We start from the raw sequence: 26,933 nt of genomic DNA, 5'->3' as shown, positions 1-26,933 counted from the left end.
TGGACTTCAACTCCCAGAATTTCTGAGGTAGCATGATTGGCTCAGGAATTCTGGGAGTTGAAGTCCACAAGTCATAGAAGAGCCAACTTTGCCTACTCATGGCATGTAGAAGATTGTAGAAAAAGACTGTAGAAAGGAAAATAATAAAAACAGTGTTGTATGCTAAACCCCTTCTCCTTTTGTACATAGAAACATAGAAGACTGACGGCAGAAAAAGACCTCATGGTCCATCTAGTCTGCCCTTATACTATTTCCTGTATTTTATCTTAGGATGGATATATGTTTATCCCAGGCATGTTTAAATTCAGTTACTATGGATTTACCAACCACGTCTGCTGGAAGTTTGTTCCAAGGATCTACTACTCTTTCAGTAAAATAATATTTTCTCATGTTGCTTTTGATCTTTCCCCCAACTAACTTCAGATTGTGTCCCCTGTTTCTTGTGTTCACTTTCCTATTTAAAACACTTCCCTCCTGAACCTTATTTAACCCTTTGACATATTTAAATGTTTCAATCAAGTCCCCCCCATTCCTGTCTGGCCTCCAGACTACACAGATTGAGTTCATTAAGTCTTTCCTGATACGTTTTATGCTTAAGACCTTCCACCATTCTTGTAGCCCGTCTTTGGACCCATTCAAACATCTGTCAAACATGTATCATGCACTTATAAACCAGACGGCATGTGTCCCAAAGTTGCAGTAGTGGCAAAAATTGTGGAAAACCTTTTGGGAAAGGTTTCCCAAAAGATGATGATATTCCAGAGGGTATGAAAACCTGGATATAGAAGTTTCAAAATTGCAGTGTATATGCAGTACATTGTACATTGCAGTATATATGCATATAATTATTTACTTTTGCAAGAGGTGCGAGAATATATCAGAAGCATTCTAGAAAAGGTGATGACGAAACTATGGCATGGGTGCCACAGGTGGCATGCGGAGCCATATCTGCTGGCACACAAACTGTTGCCCTAGCTCATTATGGGTGTGGCACTCACACCTGTGCAATATAGCACACGCATACTCTTTCAGCACCCAAGGAAAAAAAGGTTCGCCATCACTGCCCTAGAATACAGTGAACCCTCGAGTTTCGCGTCCTCAAGGATCGCGAAAGGGCTATTTCGCTAGTTTGCAACCCGGAAGTAAACTCCACCATCTGCGCATGCGTGCCCTTCCACGCATGCGTAGATGGTGGAGTTTCCCCGCCGGGCAGAGGCTTCCCTGGGTCTTCCCCCTCTTGCCCCGGTAAGACCCCAGCGGCGGTGGGCTGGAGCGCGAGCTTGGGGCACCCTAGCTCCGCTTCCCAGCTGGGAAGCGGAGCCGGCAACAGCGTGGGCGGGCGGGCGGCGCGCGCGAGCTTGGGGCAGCCTAGCTCTGCTCCCCAGCTGGGAAGCGGATCTAGGGAGTCCCCACCGCGCGCGCGTTGCTGGGGAAAGCGCGCGCGCTTGGGAACATCCCAGCTTCGCTCCCCAGCTGGGAAGCGGATCTAGGGAGTCCCCACCGCGCGCGCGTTGCTGGGGAAAGCGCGCGCGCTTGGGAACATCCCAGCTTCGCTCCCCAGCTGGGAAGCGGATCTAGGGAGTCCCCACCGCGCGCGCGTTGCTGGGGAAAGCACGCGCGCTTGGGAACATCCCAGCTTCGCTCCCCAGCTGGGAAGCGGATCTAGGGAGTCCCCACCGCGCGCGCGTTGCTGGGGAAAGCGCGCGCGGTGGGGACTCCCTAGATCCGCTTCCCAGCTGGGGAGCGGAGCTGGGATGTTCCCAAGCGCGCGCGCTTTCCCCAGCAACGCGCGCGCGGTGGGGACTCCCTAGATCCGCTTCCCAGCTGGGGAGCGGAGCTGGGATGTTCCCAAGCGAGCGGGCACCCAGGGAAGCCGTTGCGCGAGCAACGGGGTGGGCGGGCGAAGGGCGGGCGGCAGTAGAAGCAAAAACACCATCTGCGCACGCGCAGATGGTGTTTTTACTTCCGCACCGCTACTTCGCTAAAAATCGATCATCGCGTGGGGTCCTGGAACGGAACCCTCGCGATGATTGAGGGTTCACTGTATTGTCATTTGATTCTAATGACTATCTAGATTTGTTTTGAGGTTTAATGGCTAATAACATCACTTTTTAAAAAAAGTTTCAAGATAATCATATTTCACTGCTGGAATGGCCTCGGAATAGCCCAGACCTTAACCCAATTGAAAATACATTTATGCAGAAGAATAGTGAAAGGAGATATACAAAAATTATCACCATAGAAAAACCAGATATACAAAAATTATCACCACTCAGTTGGGTAAACTTTAGCATGAATTACAGACTTACAACGTCTTCCCACGGAGTGAAACAAGTCTTTTAGTTCTGCAGCTGTCATAAGTGAAACCAAGATTGAGTGATTGCTTTTATTAACTGGGTTTTATTGCTGGGTCGCTTCTGACTAACAAGTTTCTTTAGTCAGCTCTATAGATTCTAATAGAAAATCCTTCATAAAGTTCATTTTTATTTGTTTTATACAATCATTTTATCTTTCAATAATACAAATGTTTTGTGTCATAATTATTATGACACAAATTATTATTATCGCTTCAAGAAGGGTGGCGTAAAAGTCTAATTAATAATAAATTCATTAATTAAAATTTACTATCATATTCATTATTTATATCTATTTTATATTACTAATACTTAACATATCTACTATCATACCATTTCTCTTCTTAACTTATTTGCCTCTAATGGTACCTCTAATTACAAATGCCTCTACATACAAACTTTTTGAGATACGAACCCGGTGTTTTAAGATTTGTTTGCCTCTTCTTAAGAACCATTTTCACCTTACGAACCCGAGCCTGGGTGCATGCGCTCTCTTACTGCCACAGGGATTCCCCTGCCTTGTGACTGCCACCACCGGGATTTCCCATTTGCTTGCCGCCCCTGTCGGGATTCCCCACCTCCGGACTGCCAACATTCTATCTATCTATCTATCTATCTATCTATCTATCTATCTATCTATCTATCTATCTATCTATCTATCTATCTATCTATCTATCATCTATCCATCCATCCACTCATCCATCCATCCATCTTCTCTATTGATCTATCCATCCATCTATCAATCATCTATCCCTCTATCCATCTATCAATCAATCATCTATCCATCCATCTATCCATCTATCATCTATCCATCCAATTCTAGCTGCAGTTATTACATGAATAATTAAATATACATTTAAAAAAATATAATTTTCTGGTAAAATGCCCAACAAAAATAGTTCATATTTTAGGTCAATATGTTGCTATACCATCTTCTCCAACGAAATACGAATTTTTGCTCAGTAACGTATTTTTTTTGCTTCTACACATGTCCACCACACTGGCATCTGATGATATTTCCAACATTTAACTGATTTATCTATACATTTTTGCCAATCTTTCTGGCAGTATCTACCATTTATAAAACATTGTATACAAATTTTCCTTGTTTGCAGTTGACATTGTTAATTTATAATTTCTGTCCTATAATTGCTGCCATTTATCTAATTCTATTATATAACCGAAGTTTTTTACCATGCTATTATTGTTTCTTTTACTTGTTTTTCTTTCAGCTTGATATGCAATAAATATCTATACAATTTTTTTTATCGCCCCTCTTTTGTTCCTGTTAATATCTTATCCAATTCTATCAATTTTACATAAAAACCATGTAGTATAGCATCTTTTTCATATCTAAATTGTATTTGCATTAATGTATATTAATCCATGTCAACACCCTATTTTTCCAGTTCTTGTTTCATTTTAAGTTTCCTCTTCTCCAACAAAATATCTTTATATCTAATAATATTTCCCATCTTGATAATATTTGGATGTATAAGTGCTTCCTTCGTCATAAGCCAAACTGGTATCTTCAAATAATGTTCTCTAATTTTTTCCCCATATTAATAATACAGCATTTCTTATATAATGTCTTTGAAAGTAATTTTATTACTTTCTTATTTTTCCCATACCATAAAAAGGCATGGCAACCTAATTGCAAATCATGTCCCTCCAATGTCAATAATCTTTCATTTCTCAATATAATCCATTCTTTCATCCCTGTTAACACCTCTGCTTTATAATATAATTCAAAATTTAGTAATCCAAACCTTCTTCTAATTCTTATATCTTGTAACATTTTAAAATCAATTCTTGACTTTTCCCCTTGTCAAATGTATTTCATTATCATTTTATTAAGCTATTCAAACTATTTTTTTCTCCAATTTTATCAGAATTTTTTGAAATAAAAATAATAATCTTGGTAACATATTCATCTTCACCACCCCGAGTTTTTGGAGAGGGCTGGCATACAAATCTAATTTATTATTATTATTATTATTATTATTATTATTATTATTATTATTATTATTATTATTATTTGTAGCTATTCTTTCTTCTAAAGATAATTGCCAATTTTTCCTTTTCTCTAAGTCTACCACTATTTGTTTTCTCAATTTACAATTATCTTCCTTAATTGTTACACGTCTTGCTGTTAAATGGATCCCTAAATATTTAATTTTCTTTGTGGTCTGAATATCTAATTTCTTCATTAACACTCTTTTTTGTTTTTCTGTAATATTTTTCACTAACATTTTGGTTTCTTCCTTGTTCATTTTCAATCTTGCCACCTTTCCCTATTCTTCTATTCTTTTTAATAGTTTAATAGTTTTGGCCCTGCTTCTTGCAGATCTTCTAAAATAAACACCAAAACATCTGCAAACACCTGTAGTTTATATTCTTCCTTTTTTACTTCCATATCTTTTATCTCCTCATCTTGCCTTATATTTATAGCATTTAGACATGTACTGCTTCACAGTGCTTTACAGTCCTCTCTAAGTGGTTTTTCAGACAGTAAGCATATTGCCCCCCAAAATCTAGATCCTCATTTTACCTCATTTTAGGATGGATTTCTTCATAAAAATTACTGCATTACATTTTTGATTAAATTGTCTTTCCATTGATATATAATTTTATGTACTACTCCAAAAGAAAGTGGTGCTATTAGCTAGTTTTAGAAAATACACTTTTCCCAAAAGGTTTCCACAATTTTGGCCACCACTATAGATGAAAAACATTCCACTCAAACAGAGAGTTGTTCTAGAAATTATAATCCAAAAAATGCTACACCCCAAAACAATTCCTAGCAATATCAAGCTCTTGGCAGTTTATTGCAACAGGAAGCAAAATTCTCTCTGGATTTAGCAAGATTTACTGAAGAAAATAGTATAAAGTTACAGAAATCAGTCTCAGATCGATTTAATTTTCAGAAATCAAGTTATCCCTCGATTAGTTAAGGCAAAGATATTTCCCCTCTTACAAAGGACCCCTGTGGGAACTATGCAAAGGGCCATTCTCCTAACTGATTGATCCAACATGCTAATCTTCCTCATATCATGATACCAGATATGCAATAAATAAATAAATAAATCTTGTATGCATTGAGATCAATTTACTTCTGAGAGACTTTGGCAATTTTACCTGATACAGGAGACAGCATAGCAGCTGCCCAGTAGCCCAACTGTGGAGACACAAATGTCCAATACAGCTGATTTCCCTCCTTGCGAATGTGTCCAGTTCCATTCCGGATCCAAAGCCCTAAGAAGAGAATATATAACTGAATCTGAAATATCATATTTTTCAGAGTATAAGACACACCTTTTTACTTCCCCCCCCCCCCCCAAAATGAGGGTGAAAAGTTGGGTGTGTCACCCAGTCACCCCCACCCTTTGGCTGCCTCCCATCAATTTATCTCCTTGCATCAAACCAAGCAACAGATGATCAGTTTCCCAACTCTCAGCTGCAAAAAGGCAAATTGCTGGGAGGTAGAAGCAGAGACAGAATTTTACTTTCTTGTGCTAATCAGACTGCTGAAACTAGATGCAAGTAGGTAAGTTAATGCCTGTAGAACGTTCAAATTATTAGACTTATTTTTTAAAGATTGCTTTATTATTGTTCTAGATAACTTAACAAAATTAAGAAGCTTTTTAAAATGAATGCTTGATCTGAAGAGGCCTAGCTAGTGCTTTGTATCTTCTTTTAAATAGCAGAAAGCCTCATCGGTTTTAACAGTATAACCTGAAATGTAACAGCGTCCTGTTTTAGAATTAAGATAAGGCAACTAAATTAAACCCTGACTTAGTCATGTTTGGAGGAGTTGGTGTGACTATATTTAAGAAAACTGCTATATACTGCTATAATGTACATTTCTCCAATTCTTTGCTATTTCTATGGGTCAGGCACACATGCACAGAAATACACAGCAAACAGTAAATTGCTGGGAGGCAGCGGCAGATTTTTCCCCCTTGTTTTCCTCCCCCAAAACTATATCCTGATGCATCCTATACTCCAAAAAATATGGTAATTAAAAAGACCATTTGAATAACCTGAAAGAAAGCATTACTCACCAGCACTAACCCCTCATAATCAAAATTATTCAAGAGCATATGGGTAGATTGCAATATTGTAATCAATATGTGTATTGTGCCACACCTAGTATGTTTTCATGTAAACAAGAAACACAAGATTGGGATAGGGAATAGGCAACCTAAAAACATGATGTGGATCCCAAAACATGGACTCTCACTCCCTCTTCTCTGATGAAGAAGATGGTCTTGCTCTAGACCTCGCAGAGGATGAGGGCATTGCTCCCCATCTTCATTGGGGCTGTTCCATCTGAGCCTTTTCAAGTCACTCCTTTTAAGGCAAGAAATACTACAAACTACGTCGAGTCCGTGCTCTTCTGTTTCATGTTAGAATCCCTAGACTTTCTGTTCACAGAGCATACCCTAGAGGTCCAGGTCATGCCCTGCCCACAATTATTCATGGATGCTGTCCACATCCAGTGGAGCACTCCAGCCTCTGGACCCATCTCATCATCCAATGTTTGTCATTATTTCACTATTGAGTCTGAGTTGGTGCTTTCTCTCAAACCTCCATAGGTAGATGTTCCAGTATTGGTGCTCTTCTTGTCCAACAACTTGCTGAGTGATCTTGCAGAACTGTTATGACCAGAAGACAGACAGATGGCGCAAACCCCCCAAAAGAATCACCAGACAGCAGCCTGGGCAGTCCGGGCTTCAACCATTGCCTCTTTCTTCACTCAGACATCTCTCATTTGGCTCCAGGATCTCCAGGAGAGACAGCCCACCTCTGACACCAGAGCCCACCAGGACATTAATAATCTGGCTGCTGTCCAGTATTCAGCAGATGCCACTCTACAGTCAGCTAGGTTTCCTCCAGAGCCATGGGGGCATCAATCATGGCACGCAGAGCTACAATGGCTGTGCTCTTGGCAAGCTGACATTGGATACAAATGGCGCTTTGCCATGGCCTCCAGCTGTTCGGGGGAGCCTTGGACACAATCCTGGTTGAGCCCAGGGATAAGAGGAAAGTCCTTCCTTCCCCTTCCAGAAGGAGCTCCTTTTGCTGTGGGCCATACCCCATGCAGCCATTCCAAGCTCTAGACTCCTTCCTACCCCAAGGCTTCAGATCAGTATGGGGCTAGACAAAGGTTTCCCCAAGACAGGTAGAGGTAGGCAATCTAAGTGGCCCTTTTGAGGCGGAGGGTGTTCACGTCTTTCAGCAAACAAATTGAGTACACGGATGGGCCTCCCATTGGCAGACGACTGGCACTTTTTGCCAGCAGGTGAGAGAAAGTTATGTCCGATGTATGGTTTAGGGAGAAGGTGAAATTGGGCTTCTCCCCAGAATTTCTCTCCCCCCCTTTGAGGTTTTTCATTAGGTGTCACACAATCCTGACAAGCGAGTCCTCGTGCAAGCTGCCATCCAACATCTGCTGGACATACAAACTATCCAGCAGGTACCTGAGGACCAAATCAGGCAGAGGTTCTATTCCATTTTTTTTGTAGTTCCCAAATCCTCGGGAGGGTGGAGAGCTATTTGACCTAAAAAGGTTGAACTATCACATCAGATACAGACGGTTCAAAATGTTCTCACTTCAATCCATCTTGGTGTGCATCCAAAAGAGGGACCTCCTCGCTTCAATTGACTTGATGGGTGCCTACTTCCACATTCCTACTTCCAGCAATATTTGAGGTTCTGTTATGAGGGCATTCATTGCCAGTATTGAGTGTTACCATTTGGCCATTCTTTTGCCCCAGAGTTTTCACCAAGGTAGTGGCGGTGTCAGCAGCCCACCTCAGGTGCCTCCTCATGCATGTCCACTATTACCTGCATGATATTCTAATTTTCTCTTCCTCCATGCACCAAGCCATGCACGATCTCCTGGTTACCACTGACACCCTTAGACACTATGGGTTCTCCATTAACTGGAGAAAAGCCATCTCTCCCCCTGTACCCACCTTGGCGCCATTGTCAACTCTGCAGTGTAGGGCATATCTTTCCCAGGAGTGTCAAGACAGCATCCTTGGTGCCATTGTCAACTCTCTGCAGTGTGGGGTGTATTTTTCCCAGGAGTGTCAGGACAGCATCCGTGGTCTGGTTTCCTCAGTTATGTGGCAGCACAGGGTGCTCCTTTGATTGCTGTCAACACTCCTGGGTGTTCTGCCTGATGGGCCCGTCACACAAGGCAGTACACAAACACACACATACAGATTGAGGATTATGGAACACAAAATAATATTGCTATACAAATTGGCTGAAAGCTACAATGACAGCAGAAGAATGTTGGTTTTTGACCCAAAGGTCAGGGTTAATGGCCAAGCTGGCAACGAATGTCTCATTTATTTTATTTATTTATTATTTAGATTTGTATGCCGCCCCTCTCCGAAGACTCGGGGCGGCTCACAACAGAGTAAAACAAATCATAAATAATCCAAATAAGTTTAAAATATTTAAAGATTTTAAAAAAACCCATATACTAACAGACACACACACAAGCACACTCTCATACATGTATTGCTATGTCTTTTTGAGATGTTGTGAGCCGCCCCCTATGGAAACCCCTCGGAGATGGGCGGCATACAAATCCAATAAATGAATGAATGAATGAATGAATGAATGAATGAATAAATAAATAAATAAATAAATAAATAACCTCTCCAAGGTTCTTTGAGAATGCCTCCAAAATGGGTGCAGAAGTACTCAGTCGGTTGTTTTCAGAGCTATAGATTTTTCAAAGACAAGTGTCCAAAAACTGGGTTTAGTTGTCTCAAGACGCAAGGTGTCAGTTTAGGAACTCTGTGTCATTGTCCCTGTTAAACTGCAAATGATAACTCCCACAAGAGTTCTCCCACAAGACCTCCCCTTTTAAGCCTGCTGCAAGATTCCCGAATTGCTTCCAGCTGTGCTTTAAGATCCTTATCTGCGTCTGCGCAGCTGCTCCTGGTGTCTCATCATTCTGCGCACCCTGACATTGAGAATGGGGTCATTAATCACCCTCTCCTCATCTGACCCAGATGAGGCTCTAACTGGGGGTTCCACAGGCACTGAGGGGCCTCCACCTCTGCCTCTCCAGCACCTTCTGCTTCCATCTCTCCTTCCTCCTCACTGTCTGAATCCTCCGAGAGCCACACAGGTCTCTTATGCTCTGACGGACCTGGTTCATCCAGTTCAAAATCTGTGAGCAGAGGAGCTGGCCGTGAGCCAACCACAACACTGGGCAGGATGATTTCTTGGATCAATATTACATCTTGGACACACCTAAACTCCAGAAACTTGTAATGGTTTCTCTTACCATTCCAGAGATTGGAACAAACTTCTTCAACAGCCAGGGTCCTGATTCTCCTGGAGGTCTGTTGCTCCCTCCTCTAGTGGACATTGCCGGCCATCATGAAGGCTTGTCCTAGCGACAGATGCCAGTCTGTTGGGTTGGGAGGCCCACACCTCAATGGCCCAGGGTCGCTGGTTGGAAATAGGGTCGATGCTTAGTATCAATCAAATGGAGCTGCGCACTGTGTTTCTGGCCCCCTCAGCCATTGACATTAGGAGTGCATATTCTAGTCCTTACTGACAACGTACCAACAGGCAAAGTGGGAACATACCCTGATGGCAGAGGCCAGGACTCTGGGCAGTTGGGCAGAACAACATCTCCTCTCAATAACAGCCGAGTATATCTCTGGAGTATCCAACAGAATATCCAGAGATATTCAGGCAGAGTAGCACCTCCACCAGGACGTTTTCCACCAACTGTCAATGAAATTTGGCCAGCCACAGGTTGATCTCTTTGCCACTGTTGAGGTTTTTCACCAGGTTCAGACCGCAAGGGGTGGAAGGACTGACACCTTCCTCAGTGCCTGGTTGCCCAGCCTCCGCAATGCCTCTCCCCCCTTGTCTCTCCTTCCCAAAGTCATCAGGAAGGTCCTAGAGGAGAAGGCAGAGGTCCTACTCCTGGTCCCCTACTGGCCCAGGATGACCTTGTTTGTGGATTTGAGGTCATTGTCAGTACATCTGGCAAATCCCAATGATAAAATCTGTGCTCAGTCAGGAGGCAGTGGTCCATCCAGATCCCCAGTGGTTCCAACTGACCACCTGGCATTTGAGCAGGGTGCTCTGAGCAGTCACCAAATTCCTCCCAGGGTCATCAACACTACCCAGATCTTCAGGTCCTCAATCAAGTGTATCTACTTGGCATCATGGTTGACCTTTTGCAATTGGTGTGAGTGGGGTGACTATTCACTGCTCTACTTGTTGATGGCACAACTGCTGGTTTTCCTACAAGAGGAAACCAAACAACATCCAATGGCAGGTGGCAGCCCTTTCTTCCTCAACCTGCAGCTCGTTGGAATTTCTGTTGCATCATGCTGTCATATGCCACTTCATTTGAGGCGCCATCAACCTTTATCCCCCTGTTGTCCATAGGTTCCCCACATGGGACCTGATGAAGGTTCTGCACTTGTTGACAGGGCACCATACGAGCTGTTACATTCTGTTTCCGTTTGTTTTATTTCCTTTAAAGTAGCCTACTTGGTGGCGAACACTTTGGCCCACAGGATTTCAGAGATGGCTGTCCTTTCTGTCTGGAGGGACCTTTGCATTTTCCATTCTGATCAAGTTGTTTCCTGTCTAGATCCAACCTTTATTCCAGAGAAAAACTTCTGGTATTACTGGGCTATCCTCCCTATCTTTTGCCCTGATACGTCCCTAACTTTTGTCCTAATCCTCCCTAACTTTTGCCCTAATCCTTCCCGTCCCCTGGAGCGTCAATGGAATACCCTTGACATCCAGAGAACTCTCCATATCTATGTCAAACACAGAGAGCCACTGAGAAAGACTGAGGCCCTCTTCATCTCCTTCCATCCGACCTCTTTAGGCCAAAAGGTGACTACATCCACAGCTGGCCAGTGATATGCAGTACTATTGTGAAGGCATATAAATTGTTGGCTTTACCATGTCCATTGGAGGTGATGGTGCATTCTACACGCAGTGCGGCAGTCTCAGCTGCCTGGACTACCCAGGTTTTCCTAGAGGAACTAGTCTTCTCCATCATCCTTTGTTCTTCATTACAAAATTGATGTTTTTGCTTCAGCGGATGCAGCCTTTGGTTGCAGGCAGTGATGGGCTGACAAAATTTTTACTGCCACACTCTTGGTGTGGCTTATTTTGTGGGTTTGACTTGATGGTCCTGTGACCGGGTAAGAATGGCTTGCGGGCATGTGACCAGGTGGAGTAGCTTGAAAATCATGTGACCAGGGGTGGCTTAAAGGTCATGTGATTGGGTGGGAGTGGCTTGCTGACCAAAATAAGTTTTCAAATAGGTGCTTGGACTTTTTTTCCAGTTGATTTGAATAGCCACAAAAAGGACAATTGATAGACCGCATTATTTGTTGAGGAGTAGAATAACATTTTAAGGTTTTGTACTGAACCCGCAAAGTTCAGTATGATAACAGATTAGGCAAGTAGCTCAATTTTGTTTAATTGCTATAAAAGTTCAGTTCTAAATAATGATTAAAATGATTAAAGCGTTTATGGCTAAAAATATACTATTTAATTATTTCCTATTTTAAAAGTAACTAAGGATCATACTAAGGTACTAGAAAAGGAAGGACAAAAAACTATTAAGTATTCAATAAATAGTGCATAAACTTACTACCCTCACTGCGTTTCCCCCCAAGGGGGCAGCAGCCCATTACTGGTTGCAGGGTCCTCCAAAAAGTTCTTCCACCAAATGGCTGGGGACCCTCAGAGGTCCTCCCATGGGGCACTTAGCTTTGGCATGTCCCTTAATGGATGATATAATTGGCCTTACCTGATACGCTCCTTCTCGTAGGGTGGAACTGTCATCCAGCCCCACCCATTGACTATCTGGTCCACTTGGATGGCCTTTTTTTTGTTTCCAGAGACACATTATTTTGAGCAAACTGACTGAGTACTCTTCCTGATGACCACACCTTGAGTCTGTGCTTTCTCTTCATCAAAAGCAGGCCTTAGAGACAGAGGTGGACCTTTTTAACAGACTCAGTCCTCTTTGGCTGAAGGACGAGATCAACCCATCATGGATGATAGCGTCACCCTACGAAAAGGAGCGTATTAGGACCAATGCCCCATCACTCACTGTGCTTCCTGCCAAAGCCTTGTTTTTACAAACAGTATTGTTCCTTGCTTCATAAGCTTGGAATTATTTGATACAATAATGGCCCAAACATTAAAAATATGATTCACAAGCATTCCATCACTCACCGGTCTTGAGGTCAAAGCGCCAGGCTGGCACACTGGTACTTGCTACAGCAGGTGTGTCCAGGGGCAGTGGGATGGAGAGGTGGACTGTGCCAGAAAGCTGGACTTCCGTGCTATTTGCAGTGAAGAGGTGAACGCTGACTGCAACAATAGGCACCAACTCCAACCACATATTACTAGCTGTACAAAGAGAATTAAGAAATAATAACTCTCACATCCCCAGTGGCCCCACAGCTACATATACATTGGATATGCATTTTTAAGAAACGAAATCCAAAAGATACTATTCTGTGTGCAGAGTAGTGTATGAATTGTAGATTAAAAGGATTTTTAATTATAATTATGTACAGTATTGTTAAATTACAGAGCTTCTCTACAAAAATATTGGGGGGGGGGGGGAAGGCATGGAATTCAGAGGGAAGGGAAGTTTCTTTGTTCTCAGCAAACACTGCAGGAATGGGGCACTTAACAAAACAAATTTCATGTGACCGGGCTAAAGATTGAAGTCTAAACTACAGAATGTTGGCAAAGTTGGAAGATAACATTTAGTTAACTGCATGACAGTTAATTTATTGTGTTAGCTTGATGGATATGTGCTCATTCAGATTTTTATAGATTGCTGAATGCTGGGTTTCAACCTCATGTAATTGATAGCAATTACATTATTCTTTCAAGTCTTTACTTTGTTTCTTATATCCCCATTTGGGACTGGTGATAGATTACAATTTATTTAATATAATAACCTATTCCAAAGGGATTTGATATTCTGTTCCATATTCCAGGTGACATTGGGGAATGTTCCTATTCAAGGACAGAGGATGCTCAGTTGGAACTCTGTAGCTGAACATCCCAAACATATAAAGCAGTGTTTCCCAACCTTGGCAACTTGAAGATATTTGGACTTCAACTCCCAGAATTCCCCAGCCAGCGAATGCTGCCTGGGGAATTCTGGGAGTTGAAGTCCAGATATCTTCAAGTTGCCAAGGTTGGGAAACACTGATATAAAGGATATGAAAATAAAGAAGGCTTCAACAGACAGGGGTTGATACTAGTAACAAATATTTCCTTCTCCCATCCTCAATACAATAACAATAAACTAGTTAAATACATATTTCATATCTCCAAAGCTGTAATATAATGGGTAACTTTAATGCTCCACCCCTCCCTATCCCACATTCCATGATGGCCCCTTACCACTGCCATTACTTTCAGCCCCGATGAAGGACGGGAACCCTCTCATGTCTGGCCCACCACTGGCGGCAGTCAAAGTGGCTGAAAGCTGGCTGTAGGTGGAACTGCGGGACAGGCGAGCAGATTTGCGCTGGAACTGTGCCCATGGCTGGCTCTTAGCTCCTGCAATGATCAATACTTAAATCTTCTGATCTAACTGGGCAGTATTCATAAAAGACCATAGAATCCTTTGTTTTTGGTTCTGTGCCTTAACACATAAATTTGCAATGCAATAACTCAAGTAAGTATCCATAAATGTGTGGTCATTAGCTATAAGATGCAGCCTTAATAAAATATCTATCTATCTATCTATCTATCTATCTATCTATCTATCTATCTATCTATCTATCTATCTTTCTTTCTTTCTTTCTTTCTTTCTTTCTTTCTTTCTTTCTTTCGGACTTCTAGGCCGCCCTTCTCCATAGTCCTCCCCCCCAACACATAACCCCTATGTGTTGAAAGAAATCGGTTATTTATATGATGGTCATATAAAATTGTTCGGCCTTTTTGAACTAAATGTGTATATGATCTTATAAAATTGTTCAGCTTTTAAAACTAAATTTGTACAAAAAAGAATAGATTATGACCAGGTCATAATATTAGATCCCAAGTTGCTCTTACTAAGTTTTTTTGATAATCCAAATAACACCTTGAAACATAAAGATTTGATAGTTTTCTTATTGCTTGCAGCCAGGCAGGTAATAACAAGGTCCTGGAAAACAGGAAAGGCTTTGAATAGTTCCATATGCTTTAATGGCAAAGATGACAACAAAGGTGGTAATATCATGATAATACAGATGACACCTGAAAGTCATAACAGCTCCACTGATATAGACCCCTTGTACAAGCAGTCCTCGAATTACAACCATAATTGAATCCACATTTTCTGTTGCTAAGTAAAATATGTGTAACTCTCTGTTAAAGTACTGAAGTTTGCAGATGACACTATGGTCATTGGCCTTATTCAAGATGGTAATCAGTCTGCATATATTTGGGAAATTGAATAACTGGCCCTGTGATGTAGGCATAATAATCTAGACCTTAATATGCTTAAAACTATGGAAATGAGAGTGTAATTTAGAAGGAGCCCTTCTATTTTACCACTTCTTACCATATTTGACAGCATAGTATTAACACCAGAGTCCTTCACATTTTGGGGTTCTATAATCTCCCAGTACTTGAAATGGGCACTTAACATTAGAACCATCATTAAAAAGGCACAACAAAGAATGTTCTTCCTGTGTCAGCTCAGGAAGGTCAGACTGCCCCAGGAGCTGTTGATAAAAGTTTTACAGAGAATTATTGAGTCTGTCATTTGTACTTCTAGAATCGTTTGGTTTGGTTCAGAAACCAAGCAGAAAAAATACAGGCTCCAGTGGATAGCGAAGATTGCAGAAAAAAATATCTGCAATCAGCCTGCCTCCCATAGAAGATCTGCATATTGCTCCAGTCAGAACATATCTGCAGACCAGAGGTGGGTTCCTCCTGGTGCGGACTGATTTGCCAGAACTGGTAGCCACCTGCATAAGCTCCACCATCTTTTTAAAAAAACATTTCCCCCCCAGTTTATTTATTTATTCTTCTGCACATGTGCAGAAGCAGAATTTCCAGCACTGTGCATATGTGGTTTAAAAAAAAATCAGAGGGTTTTGCACTGCGTAAAGTGAATTGGCAGTGAGGTAAGTTGGAACCCATCCCTGCTGCAGACCCCTCACATCCTAGATATAAATTGTTTCAACTCCTCTCCTCAGACATCGCTGGCCAAAATAACTAGACACTGAGATACAGTGATACCTCATCTTACGAACTTAATTGGTTCCGAGATGAGGTTTGTAAGGTGAAAGGTTTGTAAGACGAAACAATATTTCCCATAGGAATCAATGGAAAAGCGATTAATGCGTGCAAGCCCAAAACTCACCCCTTTTGCCATTCGAAGCGCCCGTTTTTGTGCTGCTGGAATTCCCCTGAGGCTCCCCTCCATGGGAAACCCCACCTCCGGACTTCCGTGTTTTTGTGATGCTGCAGGGGAATCCCAGCAGTGCAAAAACGGGTGCTTTGCTGGCAACGGAAGTCCGGAGGTGGGGTTTCCCAGCAAGGGGAGCCTCAGTGAAATTGCAGTCCTCAAAACCCCACCCCTGGACTTCCGTGTTTTTGTGATGCTGCGATTTTGCTGAGGCTCCCCTCGCTGGGAAACCCCACCTCCGGACTTCCGTTGCCAATGAAGCACCCGTTTTTGCGCTGTTGGGATTCCCCTGCAGCATCGTAAAAAACATGGACGTCCAGAGGTGGTGTTTCCCATGGAGGGGGGCCTCAGGGCAATCCCAGCAGCACAAAAATGGGCGCTTCACTGGCAACAGAAGTCCAGAGGCGGGGCATCCCAGTGGCGGCGGTTTGAGTTTGTAAGGTGAAAATAATTTGGAAGAAGAGGCAAAAAATTCTTAAACCCCAGGTTTATATCTCGAAAAGTTTGTATGACGAGGGGTTTGTAAGACGATGTATCACTGTATTTTCCTCCCTAAAGCCATCATTGTGTTCAACACAATTATTTCTCCTTCTTCTTATTTTCTTTATTTCTCCTTATTATCATACTGTTGCTTTGCATGTACATTGAGAGCTTCTGCACAAGAGACAAATGTGTTTAATCACACCTGGCCAAATAAAGTATTCTATTTTAACTTTGCTTGCTTTAAATGTATCAATTACATACAACAAATCTATATTAATTGTCTACCACCATTTTCCAGATTCTTAGATAATTTAATTAAATAAGGCTATATGTATTTTATTTGTATACATGAACCCATCATAAAAAACTGCAGTGGTTCTCAAACTTTGTAATATGATTTCCTGAAGTGACAAATCAATTATATCTTCCCCACAAATAAAATCAATAATTGTCAGGATCGAGCAAGAAATTAGTGTATCACTTTTCAATTGAAATTTGAAATCAAATTTAAAATTGTCATTTAATACAAAGGATGAGCTACTTTATTTTTGCATTATTTCTGAAATACAGAGACTTTATATGAAAGTATAGCTAAGCTGTATGTTTCAATGAGTCCCTTAGACTAGTGCTCAAAAGATGATACAGCCTCCTTGACCTATGACCATAATTGAGCCCAAAATTTCTGTTGCTAAGTAAGACAGTTTTACCCCATTTTGCCCCATTTTATCATCTTTCTTGTCACAGTTGTTAACTGAATCACTGAATAGTAACACATTGTTAAGTGAAATCCATTGACTTTACTTGTCAGATGGTCACAACTGCAACCATCATAAATATGAGCCAGTTGCCAAGTGTCCAAATTTTGATCATGGGACCATAGGGACACTGTACAATGGTTGTAAGTGAGACCACCAGACATAAGTCATCTTGTTTTCAGGGCCATTGTAACTTTGAATGGTCACTAAATGTAGGGTGGTAAGTTGAGGGCTAATTGTAAGTTAGTTGTAAGTTAAACATTAATTTCTCTGCAAATTGGAACAGAAGCTTATGTGCAATTATTTACAGATTCAAAATAAGAACATAGCAGATGCAGAGGTTCCAGTACTCTTCCAATTGATCCAGCGTTACAGTATTTACCCCCATAAAGTTGTCAATAAAATCCATAAAAGTTATAGATCTAATTAGCCGGGAGAAGACAGTTCCACAAATTAATGAATATTTGAGTCTTCCAACCTTTAAGTTTTACTTTTAACAACAACCATAGGGCCCTTCAAAGGATAAGTAGTGAAGAACAAGATAAATCAGTCTTACAAACTAGACAGCTTTAAAAACATCTAAATATTCCTGCTAACAATTTCAACTGTGAGAAATTAAAATTATTGAAGGAAGTGAAGAAAATTTCAGAAGACCAGAAATTACTGCAGGAAATCCAGAAGAACATAAGAAACCTCTACTAGACCTGCTCCCAAACTGATCAACAGAACCTGCAGATCACTGTAAATGACTTGCTGAATAGTTTAACTCAGGGGTGTCAAAATCAAGGCCCGTGGACTGGGTGCTTAGATCTGGCCCGTGGTGCCTCTGTTAGCATTGTCTTTGGTCACAACGGCCTCCTGAAGCCCTCTGCCAGCAAAATTGGAGGTTGGGAGTGCACGCAGCCCTCCAAGGTCTGCTTTTGTCGCCAGAAGACTAGCAAAACAAACTAAAAGCAAAACAAAAGGAGAAATGTTGCCCCTTTTCTATTAGAGCATCCAAGACAGAAAAAGAGAAAGAGGGGGAAAAAACAGAAAGAAAAAGAAGGGAAGACGGGAATAAAGAAAGAAAAAGAAAGAAAGAAAGAGGGGAAGGAAGAAGAATGAAGTGTAAAAAAGAAGAAAAGGAAGGAAGGTTGGTTTAGCTTGTTTAGCATTGGGCCACCAGCAGCCTTGCTGCTCTTTCACCATTCTCTTGTCTCCTCCTGACCTCTCCTGGTGGTCTCCCATCTTATTGCTGAGGATGCTTTGGTTACAAAGCCGTGTCTCATTGCATGGAGAGGGAGTGGGCCTCCTTTTGACTGCCCCTACCATGAGCAACCTGGGCAGAGTGAGCAAGAATAACAGCATCAGCCTTGAAGAGGAGGTGAGCGCAGCCAGGCACCCCCTTGGGAAAGTGGAGCTGGGCTGGGTTGGGCTGTGGAATCCAGGTGCCTTTGAAGTTCGAAGGCCAGGCTGGGTGCTAGAGCTTTGGACAGCCTGCACCACTGTCTGAGAGTCCCTTGCATGGCCTGAAAGGGATGGTGAGGGTCCTTTGGAGGACAAGGGTCTTGCATTCTCCCTGGTCTCGCCTTCCTCCACTGGAGACAATGGATCCCCCCAGCCCTGCCCAGGCTCCCATGGGTGAACACATGCACAATGTCAAGCTGGTCACGCCTACTCCAGACACACCCATCCCAGCTGCCCAAGGTCAAACCCAACCCTGATGTGTCCCTCAATGCAATTAAGTTTGACGCCCCTGGTTGAACTGAAGTAGTTGCCCGCAAGTCCAATCTGATACAACATGATCCACATGATAAAAAGAAAGCTATTCTCTGACCTCGTCCTGAAAAATCATCATATAAAGCACACCAAAGAAAAGCTTGTTAAGCCTGAATTACTTAGACTGAAGTGATTTGCAGAGAAACAAAAAACTGTTCAACCATAACAGAAAGCTTTTAAATAAATGAATACCTAAAGGGTACCTAAATTTCTCCAATGACATTCACTATTTTTTTAAAAAAAATTGTATCTATAACTACACATAAATAGTAAGCATGCATTCAAATTTGCAGAAAGAAAACGTATTTACCTCTGCATGATGGAGAGTGAATGCAAGTCTGTTCATTTTGTGATTAATTGAAACATACAGCTTAAACAAACTAACATTTGCATATATTGTACCATTTTCAAACAGCCATCCCACATTTATTTCTAATCAGTATTTAATAAGCAGCAACTATACAAAAGTATTACATACACAAATTAATTGTTAAAGATGGGATCATATGGTATACTAATAAATTGTTTTTTGTTTTGTTGTATGGGTTCATTTGGTTCATTGTTTCAAAATTAAGGAGAGATATTGTCAGGAATTTTATTTCAAAGCCGTGTCAGAAGACATATCAATGAATTGCTCAATTTCACTAGTAGCAAGTGCACAAGCTAAGCACTGAATGGATTCACTAACTTCATTAACACACGTATTTCTACAGACTAGAGGTTTGCTACATGCCACATTGCTAGAAATGCTGGAGGCCAATGAATACGTTCAAGAAAAATCAAATCCAGTTATCTATTAGTATTAATTTTAAATAGAAATTCTGAAAGCACACAACACCCTCATTTTATTATCCCCCACTTACCAGTATTCTTATCATATCGGCTCCTGACTCTATCAGGACATTGAGAAGGTTTCAACTCATTTGCTTATGATTTTAGCAAAGGGCCAATTCGCTTCTCCCATTGCTTAACCCCGAATGAACAACTCACATCTTAAAGATTTCTATCCCCAAAGTCTCTGCAAAAGCACTTGAACTAATTCTTTTTTGTACAAGTTGATATTAAGTTGCCATGGAGGTACAGAACTTGTAGAGATTAAGAGCCTGGACTCCATCATATTTTCTATTGTCCAGCAAGTTCTTAACAAATATAAACAGTATTAAGAACTTGCTTAAAACTTCAGTGACCTAATCTGGGGCTCAGAATCACAACTTCTACATCCCAACAATGATGTATTCTACCGACTGAGAACCTTTGCTTTAGATCACCATTTAATAATAGGGCCCAGGAATTGCAGTAGCCTATTCTGCAGTTATTTGCAGAATACATTTTCCCTGCTCCAGAAAACAATATTTCAATTAGGTGGAATCCAGTGCAAAGACTGAATGCCCTACTTTCTTTTTGGACATAATGGATCTTGGGACCTACCTGGAGAACCAACAAGGATTTGTATCAAGTCATCATAAAGGATAAGTGTTGCAGGACGCTCTGGAAGCAGATAGAGACTTACAGAAGCATAGACTGCAAGGGAAAAAAAACCTGAATTAATATAAAACTACCTTTTCCTTTGACGGAGATAACGACTAATTCTAACATACAACCTATCTTTTGAGGCACAGAACAAGTAAGGGATTTTCACTGGGGGCAGATGGCAAAAAGGAAGTCTGACTAAAAATTTGGGGGATTGTACATGCTTTTCTGGATTGGTGGCTTTAATAGAAACATAGAAGATTGACGGAAGAAAAAGACCTCCTGGTCCATCTAGTCTGCCCTTATACTATTTCCTGTATTTTATCTTAGGATGGATATATGTTTATCCCAGGCATGTTTAAATTCAATTACTTTGTTCTTATGTTCACTGAATCTTTTGCAATAGCTCAACTGAATTCTTACTATGAAAACAGTGGATTGAACATCCAAATTTACAAAATACAATCTGTAGCTTCAAGCTGCTAACTGCCTTTCATTTCCTTTGACTACAATCCTTATGAGCAATAATTCAAAATCAGGGACATTCAGGAAGGAAAGGAAAGTCAATGATGCCAAAAAGTAGGAACAAAATAATACCCCCTCCCACTACCTTTTAAGCACACTGTACTATGTGAAATGTGGCCCAGCTTCTATTGTTCTGTTGTGACTCTCATTCTGATACTGTTGTCAAACAATATAGCTGCTCTAATCTAAATGCAAAGCACAAGTTCAAATATCACAGCAAATATTAATTTTATTTCCAATGAAACTAGGATGATAACCAGCTCTGATCATCCCCAGTTTTGGTTTGCTATCCACATCATGCTACTAATTCAAACATGTTTAAATAAGACATATTTTAAAACAAGGTTTGATTTAAAAGCTAACTGAAGCATTATGTTTATCCATCTCTTTTGCTAGTATTTATCAATAGGAAAGTTTGGTATTCTCTTTTTCCTTAAATAAATTTTCTCAGTCTAATAAATTATTTATAAATCTAATAACTGAAAATTATTTACTGAGCCTGTAATCTGATGGTAAAGGGAAACGTAATATAAATATAGTGAAAGAGCAGGACTATTCATTAAATCTACAATAGGTTCTGAATATTCTACTCAAGTAGAGCAAATCCATAATGAGTCAGCCTGGATTTTAATCAAAATTTGCAAATGTGTTTTAAAACTCTGATTCAAATGATTTCCTCAATAATGTTACCTATTTACCTATTTTTTCTGGTTTTACTCTGCTACTATGAATGGCTTAAAACCCATTCTCAATAGACTACCCATTCTCAATAGACTACGATGATGATTGGATGATTCCATACCATGCTAAAATCACAAGGAGAGTGAAATAACTTTGGCAGAACTTAACTTTAATCTCAATGCAGATATACCGCATATATACATATGCAGATATGTACTATCCATAAGTAGAGCTGAAGCAAAACAGAAAAGTGAAACTTGAATTAGGAAAAGAGGAGGGAAAAATGAGTTACCTTACAAGTTAACACTGATTTCTTATAGTTTTCTTTCTGTCAAATTTCACTACTGAGGACACTTAGAACCTTATCTTTGACCCTGCTGTTTTGTTAAAATATGTGATCCATATTTGCATGCAAAAGAGCCAAAATATCAAAGAATTTGTCTCTTAGCTTCTAAAAAAAAAAGCAATGTCAGAAGTTTCAATTCAAATTTCGATAAGATAGATGTCAACTTATAATTATTGGAATAAGCCAAATAGGAGTAAACAATTTCACAGTTTATTTGTGGCAAATGAGGATTCCTGCAATATTATCCATACAAACACAGACAGGAGTAACATAATAAATAATAGCTACTGTGTTTCCCCGATAGTAAGACCCCCCCGATTGTAAGACATATGGGGGGTTTCAGGGGGGTCGGCTAATATAAGCCATACCCCGAAAGTAAGACATATGTCTTACTTTCAGGGAAACACGGTACTAAAAGCGAGGGAGGCGTTGTAGCAGTTCGCGGCGCCCTGGCGGCGGTTCCCTCCGCTTTGACGGCGCTGGTCCGCTCGCTCGTCCCCGCAACCGACCCGTTTCCCCGACACGCGTCTGGAGGGGAGGAGCCGCTCTGCGCAGTTGGGCAGCCCTGCCTGCCGGAAAGGAGGCGGGCGAAGGAGGGCGCAGCTCCGCCCGCCCGCTCGGCTCGCTTCTACAACTTCGGACCAGCGCCGTCCTTCGCCTCGCATTTCCGGGTTGGCAAGCCTGGATTGTTTTTCCTGCGAGCGCTGGTCCCCGCTAAGCCTTCTGCGCCTGACTCGGCGAGGCGAGAGGGAAGAAGGAGAAGCGCAAGTGGATGCGGAGCGAAGGACGGATAAATGCCTCCCGGGCACTCCGCATCCACTTGCGCTTCTCCTTCTTCCCTCTCGCCTCGCCGAGTCAGGCGCAGAAGGCGTAGCGGGGACCAGCGCTCGCAGGAAAAACAATCCAGGCTCGCCAACCCAGAAATGCGAGGCGAAGGACGGCGCTGGTCCGAAGTTGTAGAAGCGAGCCAAGCGGGCGGCCGGAGCTGCGCCCTCCTTCGCCCGCCTCCTTTCCGGCAGGCAGGGCTGCCCAACTGCGCAGAGCGGCTCCTCCCCTCCAGACGCGTGTCGGGGAAGCGGTCGGTTGCGGGGACGAGCGAGTGGACCAGCGCCGTCAAAGCGGAGGGAACCGCCGCCAGGGCTGCTGCTGCGCTGCCGAGCAGATCAGCTGCTGGGCGGCCGAAGAAACCTTCCCTGGGTCTTCCCGACTTCACCCTGTCAATTTGGTGAGTGGAGGCGGGAAACGGCGGGGGGGGGGGTATGTAAGACATACCCCGAAAGTAAGACCTAATGGGGCTTTTGGGGGTAAAAAGAAAGTAAGACACTGTCTTACTATCGGGGAAACACGGTATCAGTGCAATCTCAGTTCCAGTTATATTCAATCTCATCTCTACAGAAAAATATCTGCTTTCTAAGCAGACCTGCATCTTCAATTGCATCTGAGATAGTTCTCCTTTCATTTGATCAAATCTCAAATATTAAAGACTGAACCTTTCAACATTCTTTCAAAACAGAAACCAGAATCACAAGGTCCAACCAGATACCAATATTAGTATTAAGTTACTGAGATATTCAGAAATAGCAAAATTGCAATTTCAATATAATAATTAAACTTCTAATTGAATAGGATTTAAATAATAAGAACCACATAGACACAGCTGGAATTGAAGAGCCATCATTTTCCCATTATCTTTTCCAGAAAGCGACAGCTTTAGACTACCTTATGATTTCGCACAACTCTTGGACCTTACAAAATATCTTTAATGCGATCTTAAGGAGGCACTGATGTAACACAAATTTTGTTCCAGCTTTTAAATGTTATATTCCAATTGCTTACATTCATCATAAACTTCACTTTTGCGACCACGGCAATGAAAATTATGCATTTTTACTATAGAAACAGACAATTTTGCATCTTCTCATTTATACAGTCAGACTAAGAGCACTACTGTATATGCATTGCAAATTTACACAGATTAGCAAAAACTGTTCAGAAGTGTGCAGTTTTCCGAGATTTACGACTACACTGCAAATCAGTTTCACGAATCAATCCCCAAATATAGTTGCCCGTCATGTTTTCGTTATATTGCCCTTGGTTCAAAGTTCAAAGTTCATAATGTCCTAGTGAAAGCGCTCGCCTTGCTCCTCTTAATATGCTCCCATGTTCTCTTTGAACTTATCAAGATGATAAGTTCATCTTGGATATGGATTTTGAGTGACATCCTGCAGCCCATTGCAGCATAATTCTTTATCAGAGTCTGAACTTCCTCTGATTTGTAACTTGGACGCTTTCATCTAATAAGTTCCATTGCTTAAGCCTTGATGTCAGAAGCTCAGTGTTGGACTTGCTGAGATCAAGATCTCTGATCAGATCGTTGAGGTCTTTTTGGTTAGGGTAGTATGGCTTCCGCTCCTCATCTGCATAGGAAGAGAAATCGTGATCTTCAACATCTTCCTCGGTGTCTGACCTGCTGCTTTCTTTTGAAGGTGGTGTAGCTGTCTGGAGGTGTTGGTACAGGAAGTTCAGGGCAGTGTAGTACTGGGGCAATAGATGAAGGAATGTCAGGATACGTTACAGGTGGTGCATTTTTGCCAGTGCCACGTTTGGAAGGGTCCACCATTCAGAAGTAGCAGTCGGTTCACGCCAAATTCTTGTGATAGCAAAATGCATGGCTCTCTTCTCTCCCCTAAGCAAACAAAATAAAATTTGGATTGAGACTTTGATTTAGGCCTATTTCACACTAATGACTAGTGATATTTACAATATTAACACAGTTAATCTACTATTTAAGAGAGTAGCATTTATCCACTTACCTTCAAGAGTTTTCTTGCAGTGCTCACATGTGAAATGAGGAGCCCATGGTTTGTCTTGGTCACCAACAGGCATGCCAAAGTATGCTTTGTAGGCCTCACACGTCTTAGCAGATGCTTCCACAGAGTACTTTTTCACTCTTGTCTTTATAAACTGGCCACATACATAGCAAAATGTGTCTGCTGGATGTATGCAACCTCTTGATGCCATCTAAATTGACTAAGTTGCTCTGTACTGTAAGGAAAAAAGATGTCTCTCCAAACTTGATAAAAATGGTCTTTATTCCATGCAGTATTAAAGTATAAGAGTGTACTGAGAATTCAGCAGAGGAAAATTGATCACCCGGTACCAGAGTAACACACAATATATACATTTACATTCCTAAGTTCCTCCTGTAATGGGTGTGGGGTGAAGTGTGAATATTGATGTTATCAGAATCTGAATAGATATTGAATTCACACCTGTCTGTCTAGGTCAATTCCCCTTTGTCTGTGATGGCCATTGCCCACATACTATGCAATCCCAATCAATTAGATCCTGTCTCTCAGGAAGGGCTATATGGGCCCTATATAACTGTAGTTATACAGCTACCTACAATTCTGTACAGTCCAATACAGCTACCTACAATTCTGTACAGTCCTAGAAAGTTCTAGATAATTCTGGACAGTTCTAGAAACTTCTTGATAGTTCTCACAATTCCAGAAGCTTCTTAAGTACTTGAAATATTGCGAATATCCTTAAAAATAGATCAATTTCAAAATATCATTGTGCTGACCACAAAAGCAAAGTTTACAGGGAATAATAACTTTTTTCTATCCATTTAAGGTACAAACAATCAGGAAAACACACTTAACAACTGGGAACAATTTTTTTTTTGAAAATTGTTACATGGTGTGATTATTGGAGCAGAATTTCTTTCATAACATTAATACATTTTATGTTCTACAAGTTGAAAATAATTCATATTTGCAAGATTGCTGAAATTCGATCAGTACATCATTCAACCTTAGATGGAACTGATTGAATTTAACCATGCTTAACAAACAAAGAAATATAGTCATCTCTCTATAGGAATTTAAATGGACTCTATTTCTAGATCAGTTTGTCTCAATAATTCCTTGATTTCTAATTCCCAAGACCAGGGTTAAATTCTTTGTCAGTTTCTCCTATCTTGTACCAGTCACCAATTTGAGACCAATCAGGGATTATTCTGTTCCTGAGAAAAACCACACGTCACATTCACTATGCAGTATCATCTCCATACAAATAGCTAAATCTAGTATGGCTATATGCATGGAGCCAGATGCCAGGTAGGATATGGTCTTCATGAAAGATATAACATCCAAAGATGCTCTTGATTGGGCAAAGTGGACACTGAAATTCACTGACAAGGAGCCTAGGGCAAACCAACTTCAGATCAGGTTAGTATGTATGGTACATAACAATATTCCTACACAATCCCAGCCACCCAAATACAGGGAGCAAGGAGTTAAAATTGGCAGACTATCAGATGCTAGAACTAAGTAATGACCGAGATGTCCAAAGAACATGGACACTTCATTCACACACCCTCCAATCCTACCCTTTGAGAAAACTGCTGGGGGGGGAAACTGAAGACCAATATCCAATCATTATAAGAAGCAAAATGAAGTCTAGATTAAGTTTTGTAACATCTAAGTAAGGTTCCTTTTTCTTATATTAAGACACTTTTCATCCAGCTTTTTGAAGACACAAACCAGTGAAGGGCTGCAAATTTTTTTACTATCACACTGTGGCCATGACTTATTTTGTGGGTATGGCTTGCCGGCCATGTGACCAAGTGGAAATGGCTTGACAATCATGTGACCAGGGGTGGCTTAAAGATCATGTGACTGGCTTAAAGGTGGTCAACTCGACATCACCTATGTCAAGGGTTTGGGTTAGGGTTAGGTGCCTAGCCTCTCCTCTCCTCAAAGAGTCACAATTTCCTTATCTATTTACTATTACTGAACATCCAAAATATACTATTTAATTCTATGTATATATGCCATATGTGCACATACATATTATACACAAGCACACAAAAATATACATTGTCAACTATATAAACTGTACATGTATATTCATACACATACACACACACACACAGCTCTTCTAAAATTATACACATTTAACCTCATTTACTACAATAGGAAAAACATACCCAGAGCCCAGAAGGGAAAAAAGAGGGTTCTAGGTACTTGACCATACCTGTAGGAGCCCATCACTGATGCATGTTGAGATGAAATTCATGCAATTCAGTGGAATCTAACTTTGCAGTACTG

The 26,933-nt window shown here is 41.3% G+C and overlaps 1 protein-coding gene across 2 annotated transcripts in view; it reads right to left on the bottom strand.

Annotated features, from left to right (window-relative positions):
• The window catches only part of FAM171A2 (family with sequence similarity 171 member A2), a 67,034-nt gene that overhangs the window by 12,133 nt on the left and 27,968 nt on the right, over positions 1 to 26,933 (bottom strand). The window contains exons 3-6 of one of the 2 annotated variants that reach the window (XM_070727978.1): positions 20,226 to 20,318; positions 13,803 to 13,961; positions 12,612 to 12,788; positions 5,493 to 5,609 (exon numbers count right to left, since the gene is read on the bottom strand). In XM_070727978.1, coding sequence (XP_070584079.1) covers positions 5,493 to 5,609; positions 12,612 to 12,788; positions 13,803 to 13,961; positions 20,226 to 20,318 — 546 coding nt within the window. The remainder of the gene's footprint in view (positions 1 to 5,492; positions 5,610 to 12,611; positions 12,789 to 13,802; positions 13,962 to 20,225; positions 20,319 to 26,933) is intronic. The other variant, XM_070727979.1, reaches the window with a different exon arrangement.

This window comes from Erythrolamprus reginae, chromosome Z (assembly GCF_031021105.1).
Source record: "Erythrolamprus reginae isolate rEryReg1 chromosome Z, rEryReg1.hap1, whole genome shotgun sequence".
NCBI lineage: Eukaryota > Metazoa > Chordata > Lepidosauria > Squamata > Dipsadidae > Erythrolamprus > Erythrolamprus reginae.
Note: the sequence above shows the minus strand (reverse complement) of the source record. Positions and strands in the feature narration are given on the sequence as shown.